Below are 17,856 nucleotides of genomic sequence, written 5' to 3'. Positions count from 1 at the left end.
CTTGTGAGTCAGGACCTACCTCCGAGACAGGACCTGCATCAGAGTCTGGAGAGATCTCTGAGTCAGGACCTGTCTCCGAGACGGCACCTGCCTCTGAGTCAGGGCCTGCTTGTGAGTCAGGACCTACCTCCGAGACAGGACCTGCATCAGAGTCTGGAGAGATCTCTGAGTCAGGACCTGTCTCCGAGACGGCACCTGCCTCCGAGAAAGGGCCTGCTTGTGAGTCAGGACCTACCTCCCAGACAGGACCTGCATCAGAGTCTGGAGAGATCTCTGAGTCAGGACCTGTCTCCGAGACGGCACCTGCCTCCGAGTCAGGACCTACCTCCGAGACAGGACCTGCATCAGAGTCTGGAGAGGTCTCTGAGTCAGGATCTGTCTCCGAGATGGCCCCTGCCTCCGAGTCAGGGCCTGCTTGTGAGTCAGGACCTACCTCCGAGACAGGACCTGCATCAGAGTCTGGAGAGGTCTCTGAGTCAGGACCTGTCTCCGAGATGGCACCTGCCTCCGAGTCAGGGCCTGCTTGTGAGTCAGGACCTACCTCCGAGACAGGACCTCCATCAGAGTCTGGAGAGGTCTCTGAGTCAGGACCTGTCTCCGAGATGGCACCTGCCTCCGAGTCAGGGCCTGCCTCAGAGTTAGGACCTGTCTCCGAGTCAGGACAGACATCTGAGACAGGACCTGTCTCCGAGTCAGGACAGATATCTGAGACAGAACCTGCCTCTGAGTCTGGACAAATCTCTGAGTCAGGACCTGCCTCCGAGTCTGGACAGTTCTCTGAGTCTGGACCTATCTCCGAGAGAGGACCTGCCTCTGAGTCAGGACCCGCCTCTGAGTCAGGACCTGTCTCAGAGTGAGGACAGACATCTGGGACAAGGCCTGCCTCAGAGTCAGGACAGATCTCTGAGACAGGACCTGTCTCCGAGTCAGGACTTGTCTTCGAGTCAGGACCTGTCTCCGAGTCAGGACCCACCTCCGAGATGGCACCTGCGGCAGGTCCTGTCTCGGAGGCAGGTCCTGATTCGGACCTGCCTCCGAGTCAGGACCTGTCTCAGAGTGAGGACCTGCCTACGAGACAGGACCAGCCTCCGAGTCAAGACCTGTCTCAGAGTGAGGACCTGCCTACGAGACAGGACCTGCCTCAGAGTTAGGACCTGCCTCCGAGTCAAGACTTGCCTCCGAGACAGGACCTGCCTCAGAGGTAGGACCTGTCTCCGAGACAGGACCTGCCTCAGAGTCAGTACCTGCCTCAGAAATAGGACCTGTCTCCGAGTCAGGACCTGCCTCCGAGTCAGGACAGATCTTTGAGTTAGGACCTGCCTCCGAGACAGGACCTGCCTCCGAGTCAGGACCTGTCTCAGAGTGAGGACAGACATCTGAGACAAGACCTGCCTCAGAGTCATGACAGATCTCTGAGACAGGACCTGTCTCCGAGTCAGGACCTGCCTACGAGACAGGACCTGCCTCAGAGTTAGGACCTGTCTCAGAGTCACGACTTGCCTCCGAGTCAGAATAGATCTCTGAGTTAGGACCTGCCTCCAAGACAGGACCTATCTCCGAGTCAGGACCTGCCTCAGAGTTAAGACCTGCCTTCGAGTCAGGACCTGCCTCAGAGTTAGGACCTGTCTCTGAGTCAGGACCTAGCTCAGAGTCTGGACAGACTTTTGAGTCCTCATGCCTAACAATGTTAAAAGGATTTTTTCTCACCAATGGAGTGACATGTTGTCAGAAGCGTCAAAACTGGATGCGTTTTTCACCAGAACTTCACAACTTACGGGAGTGGATGATTATGGCCTTAAGAGTGCTCACAAGTTTCGGATCAGAGAATACTGGAAACCTTTAGTCATCCACTGTTAGTCAGAGCAAAGTGGGTAGAGCGTACCGAAGAGTCAGAATGGGGGGCTAAGGGAACGGTGGCGGACTGGGGCGGCTAGAGTATAATTAGAAGGGGTTCGAAGAAGAAGGAGAGAAGGTGGGGGGCTGACTTATCATTAAGAGGGGTGGGTGGTGGGGAAACGAAGGAGGGAGCGAAGGAGGGACATTGAGTGAAATGTCACCTGGAGTGGTGGTGGGACATAATTTAACAGTTTGTATATGTTAAATTACAGGGGAAAAAACTGTTAAATTACGGAAAAATTCTGACGGAAACTCTGTAAAAAAAAAACCCCCAAAAAAACAACTGAAAATACCCTGGCAGAAAGTTAGGACATTTTCTGTATTTGTTTTCTTTTTTGTTTTGCAGAATTTCCATCAAAATATTTTCCATAATTTAACAGTTTTTTATGTCAACTTTACCAATATTTTGTTAACCCAAAACTGAAGTCTGTACTCTATAACATATATTAATTATAGTGTAAAATATATTAAAGATAATGTATTTAATGTATTTAATAAATTCTTCACATAATTTTGAAACAAAACTAAATTGTTGTTTGAAATTAGCTCATCCAAAGTGATATAAAAATGAAAGCCTTCGACAAACAATTTGCAGACTTTATTTAGCAATTTAAGACCATAAATTGACATGTCATCTAATCTTTATAACTAACCTTTGCTATTATATATTAAGAGCTAAACATATTCTTGAGCTTGCTAATGTTTATCTTCTGTACATCACAAATAATTTATTGCATTTTACTATACACATTTTCAACCTATAAATCAAATGTAAAGCAGTCTTGACTCTAGTCTTTGAAGTCAAATAAACAATTTTGTTAAGTTATTACTATAAGATGGAACATAAAAAATAGCTTTTGAACATGAAAATCATAGTTGTAAACAGGACCAACATACTTCAAAATAAATGCCGAAAGTCAACCACTATTTTTTTTTTATAAAATACAGGTATAAATATTATGTTAAAAATCAAATGCTACATAAACCCAGCCGGTAACACTTTATTTGAAGGTGGGGTGAATAACACCTGTCATGAACATGAATAAGTCTTCATGAATATTTATGACTGTTGTCATAAAGTGTCATTTGGTAAATCGTGACACTTTTAATACAAAGTTGACATTATTGAAAATGTATTTGTTAAAATAATAATAATAATAATGGTAATAATAATTATTGTTATTGTATTTAATTTCCTATGGCATATAGAAAGTATTTTTGAATTGAATTTGAGCAGTTAAACACTAGCAAGATATCAGCTTTCCACTGCTTGCTGTTTCTGGAAGTCATTAATTAAGGAAAATGTCAAACTGAAAACTACTTTGAATGTTTTTTCTTATAACTAAAAAGACAGGGTATACTAGTCATGACATTATGTTTTTAAAACAGTGGTTCCCAAACTTTTTCTTCTGCGGCCCCCCCAGTGGTTTCCAAACATTTTCTGCGCTCCCCACCCCCCTTTATGGATTACAAATGGCTGTCTGGTTGAAACGACGTGTGTCACAGGGGGTGTGGGGAGCGACTTTTTTGAGGGCAAAATGAATGTACGTAGCTGAAAATAGACACCAACATCGGTAGCCTACAAGGTACTTGTTAAGCTTAAGGTTCTGTATTGATATTAGCTAGTCATCTTTTAGCTAACATTACCTGCATCCAACAGCTTTACTCAACTCAGTCGGTTAGTTTGGAGGGAAAAACTGTGAAAAGTTCTTTGCGTTTTGCTGGTTTGCTGCTGTGATTCTAACACAAACCTACGTAGCTCCGCACAGCAGCAGCAGGTCTCCTTCACTGGTTAAACCCAGCGCGAGCGTCGTAGCGCTCATGTTGCGTTTAAAGGTGGCTCGGAAAAACAGGTTGCAACATGTTAACAACGGATTAAACAGTTTTAACTGGTGATAAAAGTGACAGAGGACACAAATATGGGAAGTGTGGAAGCCTCTACTGTATCAAATTGACATAGGAATAACAGAGAGTTTGCCATTCTAAGGTAAAAACCCAGCGCATACAGTGTTAATGTTTTGTGTTTTTTTTTTCATCCAGACGGCTTCCCGCGCCTCCCCTGCAATGACACGGCGACCCCCTAGGGGGCGTGCCCCACAGTTTGGGAACATCTGCTTTAAAAAATATTAAGTTGGTTTTGTGTGTTTAACTATTATAGATTCATTAACCGCAATCTAAAAAATTTGAGAAATAAGAAGTCACACTCAAAAAAATGAACTTAGGGGGTTATTACATTAACAAAAGAATATTTTAAAAACAATAATTTCATGTTTCAAACGAAAACGTGATAAAATCATGTTGGATAAACAAGATAAAAAAGAGGTATTGCACTCTAAAAGGCAATAGCTATTATTATGAACTATAAAATGAATTCATAAAACTTAACTTTTATGAAATTTAATCATGTTCAGAAAACATGATTCATTTCAGTCAGACTGATCTTGTGCTGAAGACGACTAGCGAGATCACGGACGATCACGCGAGATCATGGGAAATCACACGAGATCACGCGAGATAATCGTTTTGATACACACATACTTGGTCACGTTTCTATGTAATTTATGTACTCAAGTCAGAAATTAATCAGCCTTTCTCTACCATTTGCTCAATTTTCTGCTTGTTCCATGCTTGTGTCAAAACATGTTTTAACAAAATAATTTTATGTTTCAAAGGCAAACGTGATAAAATCATGTCAGATAAACATAAAATTTAAGAACCTGGCGTTAATAAAATGAATTCAAGTTGAGACAACGTGGTTCAATTTAGTCAGAGTGATCTCCCGCCGAAGAGGGTCTAGCGAGATCAGGAGATCACGCGAGATGCTAGCGAGATTACATTAAACTACATATGTTTGTGCAAATCTAGGAACGCGCACTCTAAAAGGCAATACCTATTCTTAAATTATGTTTGTATGCGTCGTGTTGATGCATTTTGACGTGGTTCACCCCCGACCCCGAGGTAATTTTCCGCAGCAACACGCAAACTTCCCCGTTCACCCTGTGCGTTATAGTTCCCCATGACACCGTTTAGGATTTGTTGCTACGCGTTTGTGCAGTGTGAAGGAAGGAAAAGGAGACCAGCTGCGAAATGAGCTGCAGGTGATCAGTTTGTGTGATCGGCAACAAGAGACCGTGATCGGCGATCACCGATCATACACTTTTTCACGGGAATTGGCAGATTATGATCGGTGGCCGATCGATCGGCACACCTCTAAATTTAACACTAAGCTTAACAAGAATAGGCTACTAGTTTGGTTATCCATTTTCCGAGCTGGGTAGTAGTGGTTACATTTACTTGAGTAACATTTTTGGGGGTCACTGTACTTTTTTTAAAACTTTTATTAATAATAGCAAAAAGTCAATAATTGCACCTAATAACCTAATAGGTAACGCTACTTATACTTGAGTAGATTGACTTTGCATAAAGAAATAGATTTCATTGATTGGAAACATTAGATTCTTAGACTGCGGCAACATATGAGCAGACGTTTTTACAAAGGTCAAAGATCTATCAGCAAAATTCCTCCAGAGCCTCTGATTGTTACTGTTTTTGCAGAGTTTGCCAGAGTAGAAAGTGGGATCTCTCCTGTTGCATTCAAGGGTGAAGAGGACTCATTGACAAAGCATTTCCCAAAATTCTGGACCAGTTTAACAGAAAGGTGAGCATTCTGTCATGATTTTGTTTATGTGCACACATGCACATGAGTCTTCTTCACACCTGTACAAATAAACTTCATGCTGGACAAAACCAGTTGTGTTTTGTAAGCAGGTTGGAAAATTACAGTTTCTCCTTTAATTGTACAACCATCAACATTCTGACCTGTCTTAGTCAGACAACAAATAAGGGTGAACAATTATTCTAGGCCACTTATTTTGAAAAAATGTGATTTAGTTTGGCCTGGGGTCTTTCTGCATGGAGTTTGCATGTTCTCCCTGTGCATGGTGGGTTCTCTCCGGGTTCTCCGGTTTCCTTCCACAGTCCAAAAACATGACTGTCAGGTTAATTGGCCTCTCTAAATTGGCCCAAGGTGTGAGTGTGTGCATGGTTGTCTCTGTGTTGCCCTGCGACAGGCTGGAAACCTGTCCAGGGTGTACCCCGCCTCTCACCCTGAAGGTTAGCTGGAGATAGGCACCAGCACCTGCTGACCCCATTAAGGGACAAGGGTGTACAGAAAATGGATGGATGGATGGTGATTTAGTTTCTTCAGAATATGTTTGTGCTTACTTTTATGGTTTTTTTCTACTTGTAGACCAAAGATGTTGTTGCCATAAGGCCTGCTAACCTGGGAGGTCTCTCAGTTTTCCTTGACAATGATGGAGGAGAGTTCTACAATGTCTCTTGTATGTATTATAATTCTGTTTGTCAGAGGTTGTGCATAAGAAAATCAAAACTTTCACTTCATTCTTTTTTAAATTTGTACTTTTCTTATTATCCACAGGATTCAGATGCCATGGCAGACTTCATCCAGGTTCCTGTGCGGTTATTGACTGTTATGTTATGCTTAGTATATCATTTTGTTAAAATAAAACATTGAATCTTGTAAATTTAAAATCTGTGCCTGTGGTAGGCTGAACTATTTTGAAGTTTCTTGTTACTAATTAAACACTGACATAAAAGGTTTTGTTTAAACTATCAATTGAAACTATCTTAAATGGATGTTCAAATGGGTTGCCATCTGCCAAGAATTTATATCTTTTGTAGTAAAGTGCCTGCACTGCACATGGTAAAGAAAATGGATAACAATTTTGAAAATACAGTTCTGTAGTACCCTGTCTAGTTGTTGGGTGTTCTTTCTACCCTGTCACCCAGTGCGGTCTTAAAACGCTTAATTTAGTAGCACTTAAAAATATGTCTTTGAATTAACGTAATTCTATCATGGGAAGAATTTCCACGCGATTAAATAGTTTTCTTTCAGCATGAAGCATGTTTGTTGAGCTAACATAATTTTCATGGGTTGGATCAACTTAAGTAGTGCAAAAGTATCACTGTAAAATAAGTTGGTTTCAACTACATTTGCATTCATCTTAATCAAGTAAAGTCAATTATTTGGTCCAAAACATTGCAAATTCGTTGGCCTGGCTCTATTAAATTACATTGGGTCCAACTAAAGCAAATGAGTTGAATCAACCTCAAAAGTTAAGTTGAGTCAACACATTTGCTTTAAATTGGAGTAACCTTAATAAATTAAGTTGAACCAACACATTTGCATTAAATTGGAGTAACAGAATTACATAGTGCTGAAACAAGGCAAAGTAATCAGGTGGAAATCCTTTCCATGATTTTTTTTAATGTTAATCCAAAGAGTTATTTTTTTCAGTGCAGCTGCTTTTTCGACAGTGAAAACATTTGATTATTTCATACCAACACATTTCCTGAGATTGACAAAATTTCCATTTCAATTTAAAATTTCAACACTGAGTGAGAACACATTAATCCTAAAGAAAAACAATTCCAAACAAAAGTGGAATTGTGCAAAAGTGCAAGACTGTTAGGGATAAGTAAATCAGGGCAGCAATCAGGATCCCAACCCGGATTTTCAGAACACAAGTAAAAATTTCCAGATTTAGTTCATGTGATCCCGTTACCACTGGAAGCTGCAGTAGGTGCACTGCAACTCGTGACTGTATACTGCATATAAAAAGTTTTTACAATTATTACAATGTCCAGACAGTATAAGATACTCTGTGGAAAAAAAATCTAGCTCCTCTGCCTCCTGTTACAGTCACCGTATATCTGCCATCTACTCTCCTCATTGCTCTGATTGGTTGTTTCTGAATGGGAGAAGTGTATTTCTACAGATGGCACACAGATTATCTGTCTGATGTTATCCTGGCATGACATAGTGCTAAAAAGATATGTGAAAAACACTTTTATATATAAAAGTTACATACTGCAGCTTTAATGTTGCAAAAAGTGTCTTTTGATATTTATAAACAAAAGTTAGACTTCTTTTTTTTTTTTAGTAAAATACAGACCTTTCTGCAACCAATTACAAAAATCTAGCCCTGATTGCACTATGTATGTACAGTCAATGAGCATATCAAACAAAACAGGTACCCCCCCAATACAAACCCAGTGGTAATAATAGGTCTTAATTGTGGGCAGATCTTAAGAGTCTTTATGATACTGTGCTTTCTCTGCTTCTTCTGTGACGGTGTAGCAGAAGTGCGAGACTTTGATAAATCTCTCGGTACCTCAGCCCGTACAGGCAAGGAGCAAATGCTCTGGGAAGCAGCATGAAAACATTAGCGTTGACCGTGCTGATCCACACGCGGAGATCCTGACTCATGTTTTTCTCCTGAAAGATGTAGATCTCCAAGGCAAAAACTAAGCCGGGGGTAAAGTAGAGCAGCAGCAGAACACCATGGACCAGCACTGTGACCCGAGCCCTGGAGAAGCGGCTGTGCCAAATTCCCTGCGTCCTTGTCACCATGTAAAGCCGGATGTAGCAGTAAAAAATTAGAAAAGTGCAGATCACTCCTGCTACAAAAAAGTACATTTCGATATCCCCCATGTTCTTGACCTTAAAGAAACCGAAGGAGAGGAGAGTCAGACACATGGTGACTTTGTTGTTAGGAATCTCATCCTTCATCATCGTCATCATCAAGGTGAATGGATAAATGGCGCACAGCAACCAAACCACCCCTAGTATGCTGCTGGTCCGGGCAGGCGAGAGAAGGTTGTGGTACTGGAGAGGCCAGCGGACGGCGGTAAAGGTGTCGATCACCATGAGAGTCACAGTGATGATGGCGCAGCTGGAGGCCGTGACAAGGAGAGCCGTGGACAGCTGACAAACAAACCAGGGTATCTCTGCTCTCACAGCATTCCCAATCAATGTGACCAAGTTGAGGATGAGGAAGATTATGTCTGCAACCAGGGTGTTGGCCACCAGCAGGTAGCGGGTCTCCCTACGCAAAGCAGGGGACATAAAAATGCACACCAGCAGAATGGGGTTGGCTATGAATATGGCAAAAGTGATGATGACAGCGGGGATCCAAAACAGTTGGAGTTGCCAGCGCTCCATGGTTTCAATCCAGTCCTTTGTGAGGTTAGAAATCAGCAGGTGAGATGATGTCATTGTGATTTTGCGTCGAAGAGGAAGCAAAGATGGATGATTTATGTCGCTCTGTACTTTGTCCGGCACTGTGCTGCGAAAGGAAAAGTACCATAAGTTACTGTAAGGAGAGAGCAGGCTCTTTAGTATATGAGCATGTAATAAACCAGATCCATTGCATAAGCAACATTTTTAATCATAAAACATGTAGTGGTCAAATTAAGTTATTTAATATATGTAGCATCCCAGTTAGAACGACCCATGTTTGTAAATGAATGTTTAATTTTATAATTTGAGCCCATACTGTTCAAATGTAAGGGCTCAGTTTAGAGTTCATGAACTCTAAACTTATTATTTATGATTTGTAAAATAAATCTGTCTGAAAAATATTTCCACAAAATAAATTATGAAAAATTTTGTTTCTTCACTCTTAGGAATGTATAATACTTTTACATTTTAGGCAGCAGATCCTATCCATTATTCCTAAATGGAGAATTGCTGCATGCATGTTGACAGTGGTTGAACTTGCTACTTTTATCACTGCTTTTTTTTTTTTTTTTCCAGTTGATGTTTTCTGGATATCTGGTTGCACTATTTACATCTGCTGAATTTTTTTTCATCTCCATAGCAACATATCTAAATTTCCCTGGACAGATTAGGAGGTGGGAGTTACTAATGTTTTTCCATCCAGACAACAAAGCTATGGATTTGTTGCAATATATTCTGATACGGTGGTGAATTCCAGTTTCAACAGGTATATTTTAAAGATGAAAATCAGTCAAAGCTACATCTAAATGGTTTGTAGACATTCAGGCAAGGGTTTTATGTCACATATAAAACTCTGGGAGTGAAATCTGGGCTACCATAACCCTATATGGTAGAGTTTGTTAAAACTTACTGAAATATATTTGTCCTTTGATGTTTTTTGTGACGTAAAAGTCCTTCTCAAAAAAATAGCATATTGTGATAAAGTTCATTATTTTCCATAATGTAATGATAAAAATTAAATTGTCATATATTTTAGATTCATTGCACACCAACTGAAATATTTCAGGTCTTTTATTGTTTTAATACTGATGATTTTGGCATACAGCTCATGAAAACCCAAAATTCCTATCTCAAAAAATGTGCATATCATGAAAAGGTTCTCTGAACGAGCAATTAACCTCATCATCTGAATCAATAAAGTAACTCTAAACACTTGCAAAAGATTCCTGAGGTTTTTAAAAAACTCCCAGCCTGGTTCATTATTCAAAACCGCAATCATGGGTAAGACTGCTGCTGTCCAGAAGGCCATCACTGACACCCTCAAGCAAGAGGGTAAGACACAGAAAGAAACTTTTGAATGAATAGGCTGTTCCCAGAGTACTGTATCAAGGCACCTCAGTGGAAAGTCTGTGGGAAGGAAAAAGTGTGGCAGAAAACACTGCACAACGAGAAGAGGTGACCGGACCCTGAGGAAGATTGTGGAGAAGGGCCGATTCCAGACCTTGGGGGACCTACGGAAGCAGTTGACTGAGTCTGGAGTAGAAACATCCAGAGCCACCGTGCACAGGCGTGTGCAGGAAATGGGCTACAGGTGCCGCATTCCCCAGGTCAAGCCACTTTTGAACCAGAAACAGTGTCAGAAGCACCTGACCTGGGCTACAGAGAAGTAGCACTGGACTGTTGGTCAGTGGTCCAAAGAACTTTTTTCGGATGAAAGCAAATTTTCCATGTCATTCGGAAATCAATGTGCCAGAGTCTGGAGGAAGACTGGGGAGAAGGAAATGCCAAAATGCCAGAAGTCCAGTGTCAAGTACCCACAGTCAGTGATGGTCTGGGTGCCATGTCAGCTGCTGGTGTTGGTCCACTGTGTTTTATCAAGGGCAGGTCAATGCAGCAGCTATCAGGAGATTTTGGAGCACTTCATGCTCCATCTGGTGAAAAGCTTTATGGAGATGAAGATTTCATTTTTCAGCACGACCTGGCCCCTGCTCACAGTGCCAAAACCACTGGTAAATGGTTTACTGACCATGGTATTACTGTGCTCAACTGGCCTGCCAACTCTCCTGACCTGAACCCCATAGAGAATCTTTGGGATATTGTGAAGAGAAAGTTGAGAGACGCAAGACCCAACACTGTGGATGAGCTTAAGGCCGCAATCGAAGCACCTCAGCAGTGCCACAGGCTGATTGCCTCCATGCCATGCAGCATTGAAGCAGTCATTTCTGCAAAAGGATTCCCAACCAAGTATTGAGTGCATAACCAAACATAATTATTTGAAGGTTGACTTTTTTGGTATTAAAACACTTTTCTTTTATTGGTCAGAAGAAATATGCAAATTTTTTGAGATAGGAATTTTGGGTTTTCATTTTGGGTATGCCAAAATCATCAGTATTAAAACAATAACAGACCTGAAATATTTCATTTGGTGTGCAACGAATCTAAAATATCTGACAGTTTAATTTTTATCATTACATTATGGAAAATAATGAACTTTATTACGATATGCTAATTTTTTTAGAAGGACCTGTATACTCGCAAATGAACGAGGTAATTAGTCCAAGTTTGTCGTTTGTTGAATGTTCAGAAACTACAGCGGCTGTAATGAGACGCAGCAAATGCAAACAAAGGTAAAACAACCCGAACAGACGATCAACTCAAAACCACTCCTACCTTTTTACTCTCGTCTCTTTGACGTTTAAGCACACCCGTTGCCGTGGCAACCGCCTGCGCCCCGCAAGCCGAGCAGAGATTACGTTAAAAACATAACATTCAGTCCGTTACGATATCAGGTTTCCAGGTTTAATATTTACTTCTAGATTATTAATAAGCCTCTCATGAACACAGCGGTGGTTGAGTAGATAATTTAAAGTCCTGCTCTGCTCGTCAGTCGGTCTTTGAGTCGCCTTTTTTTTCTTTGTTAATGGAACCGAAACGCATAGAATTGCGCAACACCTTGTTGAAACAATAATTACTGAGATTATTAATTTTAACACGCTTCACCAGGTGGGATCTATAAAATTCTCCTGTCTCACTCATGACCTGTTTCCTGAATGATGTTAATAAAATTTTGCAGCAATGAAAGCTTAATGGTTGAAGTAAGTTACATAACTTTAAATATTTCACCACGTTGGCGCGGATGAATATGGAAATGAGCAATCCAAACTTCCTGCCAGCATACAATTCTAGGTTGATTATTAGTGACTCTACTTTTAAAATAGAAAGAAAACAAAAAAAAGGTTCTTAAAAATTAAAACATGATTAAGTTGATTTCAACCTGCTTAAGTAATTGATTTAATAAGGCAATACTTATGATGAATACATTTTAAAGGTTCAAAGAGTATAAATGCCACCACAGCACAGATAGATTTGACACAAACTGAACTGGATAAAATTCAGTCCTGGCAATAACAAACCATGATATTTTATTGATTGAATGAAGGTATCTTACCTTATTTCTAAGAGAAAATGCTGCTTGTGCTGCACAAATCAATGACAGTCCATTGTACAATGTCTCTCACACGCTGCCTCCATCTCTTAGATTCTTTGTTGACTCAGTGATGAGTGATGAGAGATGCAAAAAGCCACGGCCACTTGTTGATGACATAGTAACAGGATGGAGCTTTTGCTTATGCTGTTTTTTTTTTTCCTTTTTTTTCTTCTCATCTTTAAACTTTTAATCTGATTTGGACCTTTTTTTTTTTTTTTTTTTTTTTACATTATTTCATTGCAGAATAGCAAAAATCCACTTTGGTTTAATTAAAGATCAAAAGACAGCAAATTGCACCATCCACATCTGATGCTTTGTAAGTGAGTTAAGGTCACTCTGACGTTATCACACTTCAGCCTAATGACGCCACCTAAACAAATACAAAAATTAGTTCCTCATCAGCAGACTGAGGAACAACAAATCCATGTTTGGTTATAATAATACTCTTTGATGGTATGAAGAGACAGAAGAGGCAATAAAAAGAAAAGGATTTCATTTATTAAATTAGATGCATGAATTTACCGATAACTGCCATTTATTCTTCTCACGCTTCCCTTTAATTCATTATTTTTTCTTCTTCTTATTGTATCCACTTTTCCCTCTGGATTCCTCCTCCTCCTCTTCATCATCATCCTCCTCCTCATCGTCACTATACGATTCAATGCTGCCATACTCGAAATCTTCCTCCTTCCACTCTCTTGCCAAGAGTTTCTGAAACACATCATACTCCTCAGGCGACGCCTGGGCAACATCTGCGATGAACGTCCCCTCGTCCACATTAAGGATTCTGTCCAGTTTGGGGTTAATCAAAGTAGTCTGTCCTTTCTTGTCTGGGGTCTGGTACAAGCCTCGCCGCTCCAGGAATGTATGCCGACAGCGCACATCGTCTAGGCTGAAACGAAACAACCTACACTTCACCATCTCGGCTTGTTTGACACCCATTCTGAAGTAAACGTACTGTGGAGAGAGTATTTGATGGATGCAGTTAGGAAGAACAAGAAACATATAAAAAATAATAATAATCAGAGAATACATTAAATATATCTACAGTATATAAAGTAATTCGATGAGTGTGGTACAACCCTTATTATTAGTAGCTTGCTTATTTGATTATATAGTAAAAGGCTGCTATTAACCATTGCAATATTTCCATGTAGAGAAGTCACTTCACAGCAATCCAAAAAACAACAGTGTAGCCACCAGGGGGAGCCACCACTGTTGCATCAAAGATGTGGGTTAAGACAAAGTGCAACATACAGGCCTGGACAAAATTTTTGGTACCCCTCTGTTATTGGCCAAAAAACCCTCAATGACCACTGAAATTACTTGAAACTAACAAAAGCATTTTACTGAAAGTTAACGGGAGAGGGGACAGGTCGTAAAATTGACTTTTGAGCTTGAGTGTTGCTTTGATTCTTTCTTGCGAAAAGCTTAAATCTCTTGCGGCATCCATTCACTCGTGCCTAAATATTTGCTTTCACAAAGCGCTGCCTATTTCCACAAAGCTCCTCCTGCCACCGAGCACTCCGCCCCCTGCACTTCCCCTCTGGACGAGCAGCAGTAGCAATTAGCAAACACCTGGTGAAACTGTGCATCTGCTGATCTTATCACACAAGCCACGTCTCAGTTCAGCATTCGTATTTTAAATGGCATAACAGAAAGAGCAGGAGCCAATTTCAAGAGCTCAAATTATGATGTCAAATTCTTTTAAGTTATGGCATATATATACAATATTTTTTTATAACAAGTAAAGGTAACATAGTTACTTGATTATGCTATAAAATGGCACCATGAGTCTGGTAAATACACAGTACCATCTCTTTATTAAGCATAATAGGGCTGTTGTAAACGAATATTTTAGTAATCGAGTAATCTATCGAATATTCTTACGATTAATCGAGTAATCGGATAAAAAAAATTATAAAATGAAATATTGGTAAATCTGGCATAATACCGGTGTTACGATCAGATATCAATATCAGTCCAATTTTTCATATTTGAGCATCCCTAACAGTTGCTTTTTTTGTAGTTTAGAAAACTAACCTGTAACAATAATAGCTCACTTTCTAAGTTAACCAGAAGAAAAGTTATAGAAAAATCTGAAATTATACTGAATTTAATAACAAAGAGGCAGGCTCACAAATATGCTTATAAAAAATGTCTACAATCCAGCTTTTAGTTTATGTATTCATCTTCAGTGAGTTTAATAGATTAATTAAACTCACCTTGCCACCTAACCTGTCACGCTTTGGGTTTGAAAATACGGGAAATGCCGCCTGGAGTGGGAGGAGAGGGCGAATGAACGAACGTAAGATGGGGGGGAGGAAATAGACCAGCGGACTGACGAACCGTTAGACCGGGGGACGAACACGGGGGGAAGCAATACGGGATATTTACGACACCTTCACTGGTCACACTCAGAAACTCATCTACCAGCCATGTACGATGCGCTCCGCCACCCGTTTCTTCAGACCGGGATATGAAATTTATTGTGCGGTTCGTCGTTAAAGCTACATTTACACGGTAAGCATCAGCTACTCAGCCGCCCGCCCTGTTCAGGCTATCCGCTCACCTCAGCGCTCTTCCCGCCGTTCGCTTTCAACCAGCAGCCCCGGAGGAGAAATGCTGCCGTACTCCAGGCATTCCCCCAGTCATTTTAAGGATGCTTATTGGTTCCCCAAAAACGATAAAAAGTCGGGCATTATCATCAATCAATAAAATCCCCACGGGCCAATCTTGAAGATTGGACTTTATGCCGCTGAGACTTAGCTTTTGTCAACAACTCAGAGGCGGAAGTGAGAGCTCCGCGCAACGCAAATTAAGTCCCGGCCGGAACACGGTGCGCTAAATAATAAAACATAAATTAACGAAGCTTCGAGGCAGGTAAATTTTCCTCGAGGAATTTTAGTAATCGAGGTACTCGAATCATTCGAGGAATCGTTTCAGCCCTAAAGCATAATAAAGAGAACCTCTATTATTATGCACAGAAATGGTACCATGGTATGTTATTAACCAATGAAAATCAGATATTATTTTTGAATTGTGGTTCAAAAGAATAATATAAAAACATAAACCAATAAAACAGGCCTAGACAAAAATGATTGTACTTGTAAAAAGAAATTGAAAATTATTTCTTATTACATATTATTACATGTTAAATGAAATATATCTACAGTATATAAAGTAATTTGATGAGTGTGGTGCAACCCTTATTATTAGTAGCTTGCTTATTTGATTATAAGCAAGCTACTGGGCACTAGATTTCCAGTCGGACGACTAAGAACAACGTACCATGGTACGTTGTTCAGGCAGACTGACTCTAATCGGTCAGTCTGCCTATTTAAAGGATGACAAGTAGCATCTGTGCTGTTTGGTGACATGGTTTTTACCAAACCTAAAATGGACATTTTCATGTATTATTTTTGTTAGTTTCAAGTTATTTCAGTGACTGTTGTGGCCTTTTTGTTCAATAACAGAGACCATTAACAAAAAGTTACCAACAGTTTTGTCTGCTGTGTATGAAAGCGGGCTGTTAAATACACTAATAATCAAACTTGGACAATCTGTAAGAGTCATTGGGGTCAAGGTTGGTAGTAGGTGGGTGTGGTCTTAACAGAAAGTGGGCTGCTGAAGTAAGTTCTTCTTAGAGATCTTTACAATATTAACCCCATTTGTTTCACTTCTTTACTTACTGACCTGAAACTTGTACTCTAGCTGGTCCAGGTCCTGCAACACCACTGCAGGACTATCTCTGAGGATTTCTGCCACCTGCTGGGTGGTAAACAGACACTTCTCTCTGAGGAACAGCACCACAGATTTTACAGACTTCACCGGCACGGTTAAGATCTTTGGGTAGTGGGACACGGTTCTCTGAAGACTCCCTACAGGAGAGACGACGAGACATTTCGGTTTTATATAAGTACCAAATCTTGTAAATATATATAAGGTAAGGTAATTTTATTTCTATACCGCATTTTCAGCAACAAGGCAATTCAAAAGTGCTTTATATAAATCTCTTGAATTTTTTCACATTTGTACCATATTATGATCACAAACTTCAATGTATATATTTTTTTAAGATTTGATGTAATACACCATCACAACATAGTGCAAGTAGTATGTATGTATTTATTTATTTTACAGTTAATCATTTGAATATTTACCTATATTTGAAAAAAATAATCTCACCTTCAACAAAACCCAGATGCCGCAAGTGGCTTATCCGCTGCTGAAGCTGCATTTCTTTGACCTTGTAGAGCTCTGGACATTTGTCCAGCAGTTTATGCACAGTGGTGGGGTTGAGCCCCAGGGCAAACAGTACTGACAGCGTTGATAAGACGTGTTTGGCAGCATTCCCCCCTTTCAACCTGGACACACTGTCATACAATTGTTCTGCCTGGTACTCTGTGAATCCCATGTCAAGAAAAGACCTCAGAGACAGCTCGGGAGAGTTTCTTTTGTTGCGTTGCAATAGGGAAGAGGTCTGATCTGAAACGGAGCAAAGTAGTCTGCAGCTGAGGCTCAAAGGTAGATTAGATGTTTTAAGCGTCTTAAACTGGACTGGGATGGAAGTGTAGGAGGGAACATAGTTTAGTTTTTGTCGAAGAACCTGTGGAGGAAAAAATAAAACGTGCGAAGGTTATAGCAATTTCATTAGCTGCATGTCGGAGCTATAAGGACTTTTTAACAATACTTCTGAGTTATTTGGATCAATTAATCACATACTCCAAAATCCAAATTAAATTATAATAAAGTACATCATGTCAAAAACCATTTCAACTCACCTGCAGCACAACAACACGGGTCCCCATGGTGGTACGTTGTTCTTAGTCGTCCGACTGGAAATCTAGTGCCCAGGCAACGTTCCGGTGAGTTAATTCACATTGTGCAATAATTCGATTCTTTAGTGCACAACCTGCTCTCAAGAACCCGGGTTCTTCTCAAATTAAAATACAGAATTAATATTGAATCCGTGGATAATGAAGAACAAATCCTCTTAAAAAATGTTGTTTGGTGTGTGTTTTAAGTTCAAAGTTCAGTTTGGTACTTGTTTCGATGGAGGGTTCTTCAGGGGGCAAACGGATGATGGGCATAATAGGATGAATTGAGGATGTTTTATGTCTTTTGCAGGCAACGGGAGGTATAGCTCCATGATGGACCGTCAACCTGTCCATGGTGCACCCTGTTTATTGTCCATTGACTGCTGGAGAAATGTACCGGGCTCTTACAACCCTGTAAAGGGGTATAGACAACTGATGAATGGATGGATGGGAAAAGTAGGTGTTATCCAAGGTGAGTTGTTGCCAAGTACTGTTCTTTTAGCAAATGCCAAACTCTCATCAATTAAATAGCTAAATAGATGGGCATCATTCCAGAGAACACATCTCCACTTCTCTAAAGTCCAGTGACTATGCACTTCTGAGACTTTGCA

General features: G+C 40.4%; 2 protein-coding genes and 1 long non-coding RNA gene across 4 annotated transcripts; 1 reads left to right on the top strand and 2 right to left on the bottom strand.

Moving 5' to 3' along the window:
* Positions 1-6,078: 6,078 nt before the first annotated feature.
* On the top strand, positions 6,079-6,666 carry LOC106934282 (uncharacterized). Its single transcript, XR_001421668.2, has 2 exons — positions 6,079-6,236; positions 6,335-6,666. It is a non-coding gene; the product is annotated as an uncharacterized LOC106934282 (long non-coding RNA).
* A 1,098-nt stretch (positions 6,667-7,764) lies between these two features.
* LOC106934281 (putative G protein-coupled receptor 148) lies at positions 7,765-9,378 on the bottom strand. Its single transcript, XM_015014074.2, has one exon. The coding sequence runs from the start codon at positions 8,972-8,974 to the stop codon at positions 8,015-8,017; it is 960 nt and encodes a 319-aa protein (XP_014869560.2). The 5' UTR covers positions 8,975-9,378; the 3' UTR covers positions 7,765-8,014.
* A 2,951-nt stretch (positions 9,379-12,329) lies between these two features.
* mterf4 (mitochondrial transcription termination factor 4) lies at positions 12,330-17,294 on the bottom strand. Of its 2 annotated transcripts, XM_088014870.1 has the most exons (5): positions 17,210-17,294; positions 16,614-17,034; positions 16,122-16,306; positions 12,948-13,382; positions 12,330-12,795 (listed from the first exon to the last, which is right to left on the bottom strand). In XM_088014870.1, exons 1-4 carry the CDS (start codon positions 17,234-17,236, stop codon positions 12,990-12,992), a joined length of 1,026 nt encoding a protein of 341 aa, XP_087870996.1. In that variant the 5' UTR covers positions 17,237-17,294; the 3' UTR covers positions 12,330-12,795; positions 12,948-12,989. The 2 variants fall into 2 exon arrangements, with proteins under 2 accessions (XP_087870996.1, XP_014869585.2); XM_015014099.2 differs by lacking the exon at positions 12,330-12,795 and having other exon boundaries at positions 12,904-13,382.
* Positions 17,295-17,856: the final 562 nt, after the last annotated feature.

The sequence above is a fragment of the Poecilia mexicana genome, unplaced genomic scaffold, assembly GCF_051168715.1.
Source record: "Poecilia mexicana isolate PSO_F unplaced genomic scaffold, ASM5116871v1 scaffold_17, whole genome shotgun sequence".
In the NCBI taxonomy this organism is placed as follows: domain Eukaryota; kingdom Metazoa; phylum Chordata; class Actinopteri; order Cyprinodontiformes; family Poeciliidae; genus Poecilia; species Poecilia mexicana.
The sequence above is the reverse complement of the archived record's forward strand: the minus strand, read 5'-3'. Positions and strand labels throughout refer to the sequence as shown.

Bases quoted from the DNA above. Each gene is read 5' to 3' on its own strand.
- LOC106934281 (XM_015014074.2), bottom strand. From the start codon at position 8,974: ATGACATCATCTCACCTGCTGATTTCTAACCTCACAAAGGACTGGATT.
- mterf4 (XM_088014870.1), bottom strand. From the start codon at position 17,236: ATGGGGACCCGTGTTGTTGTGCTGCAG. The intron at 17,035-17,209 runs GTGAGTTGAAAT...TTTCCTCCACAG, and splicing joins CCCGTGTTGTTGTGCTGCAG to GTTCTTCGACAAAAACTAAA. The intron at 16,307-16,613 runs GTGAGATTATTT...TCTCTCCTGTAG, and splicing joins GCATCTGGGTTTTGTTGAAG to GGAGTCTTCAGAGAACCGTG.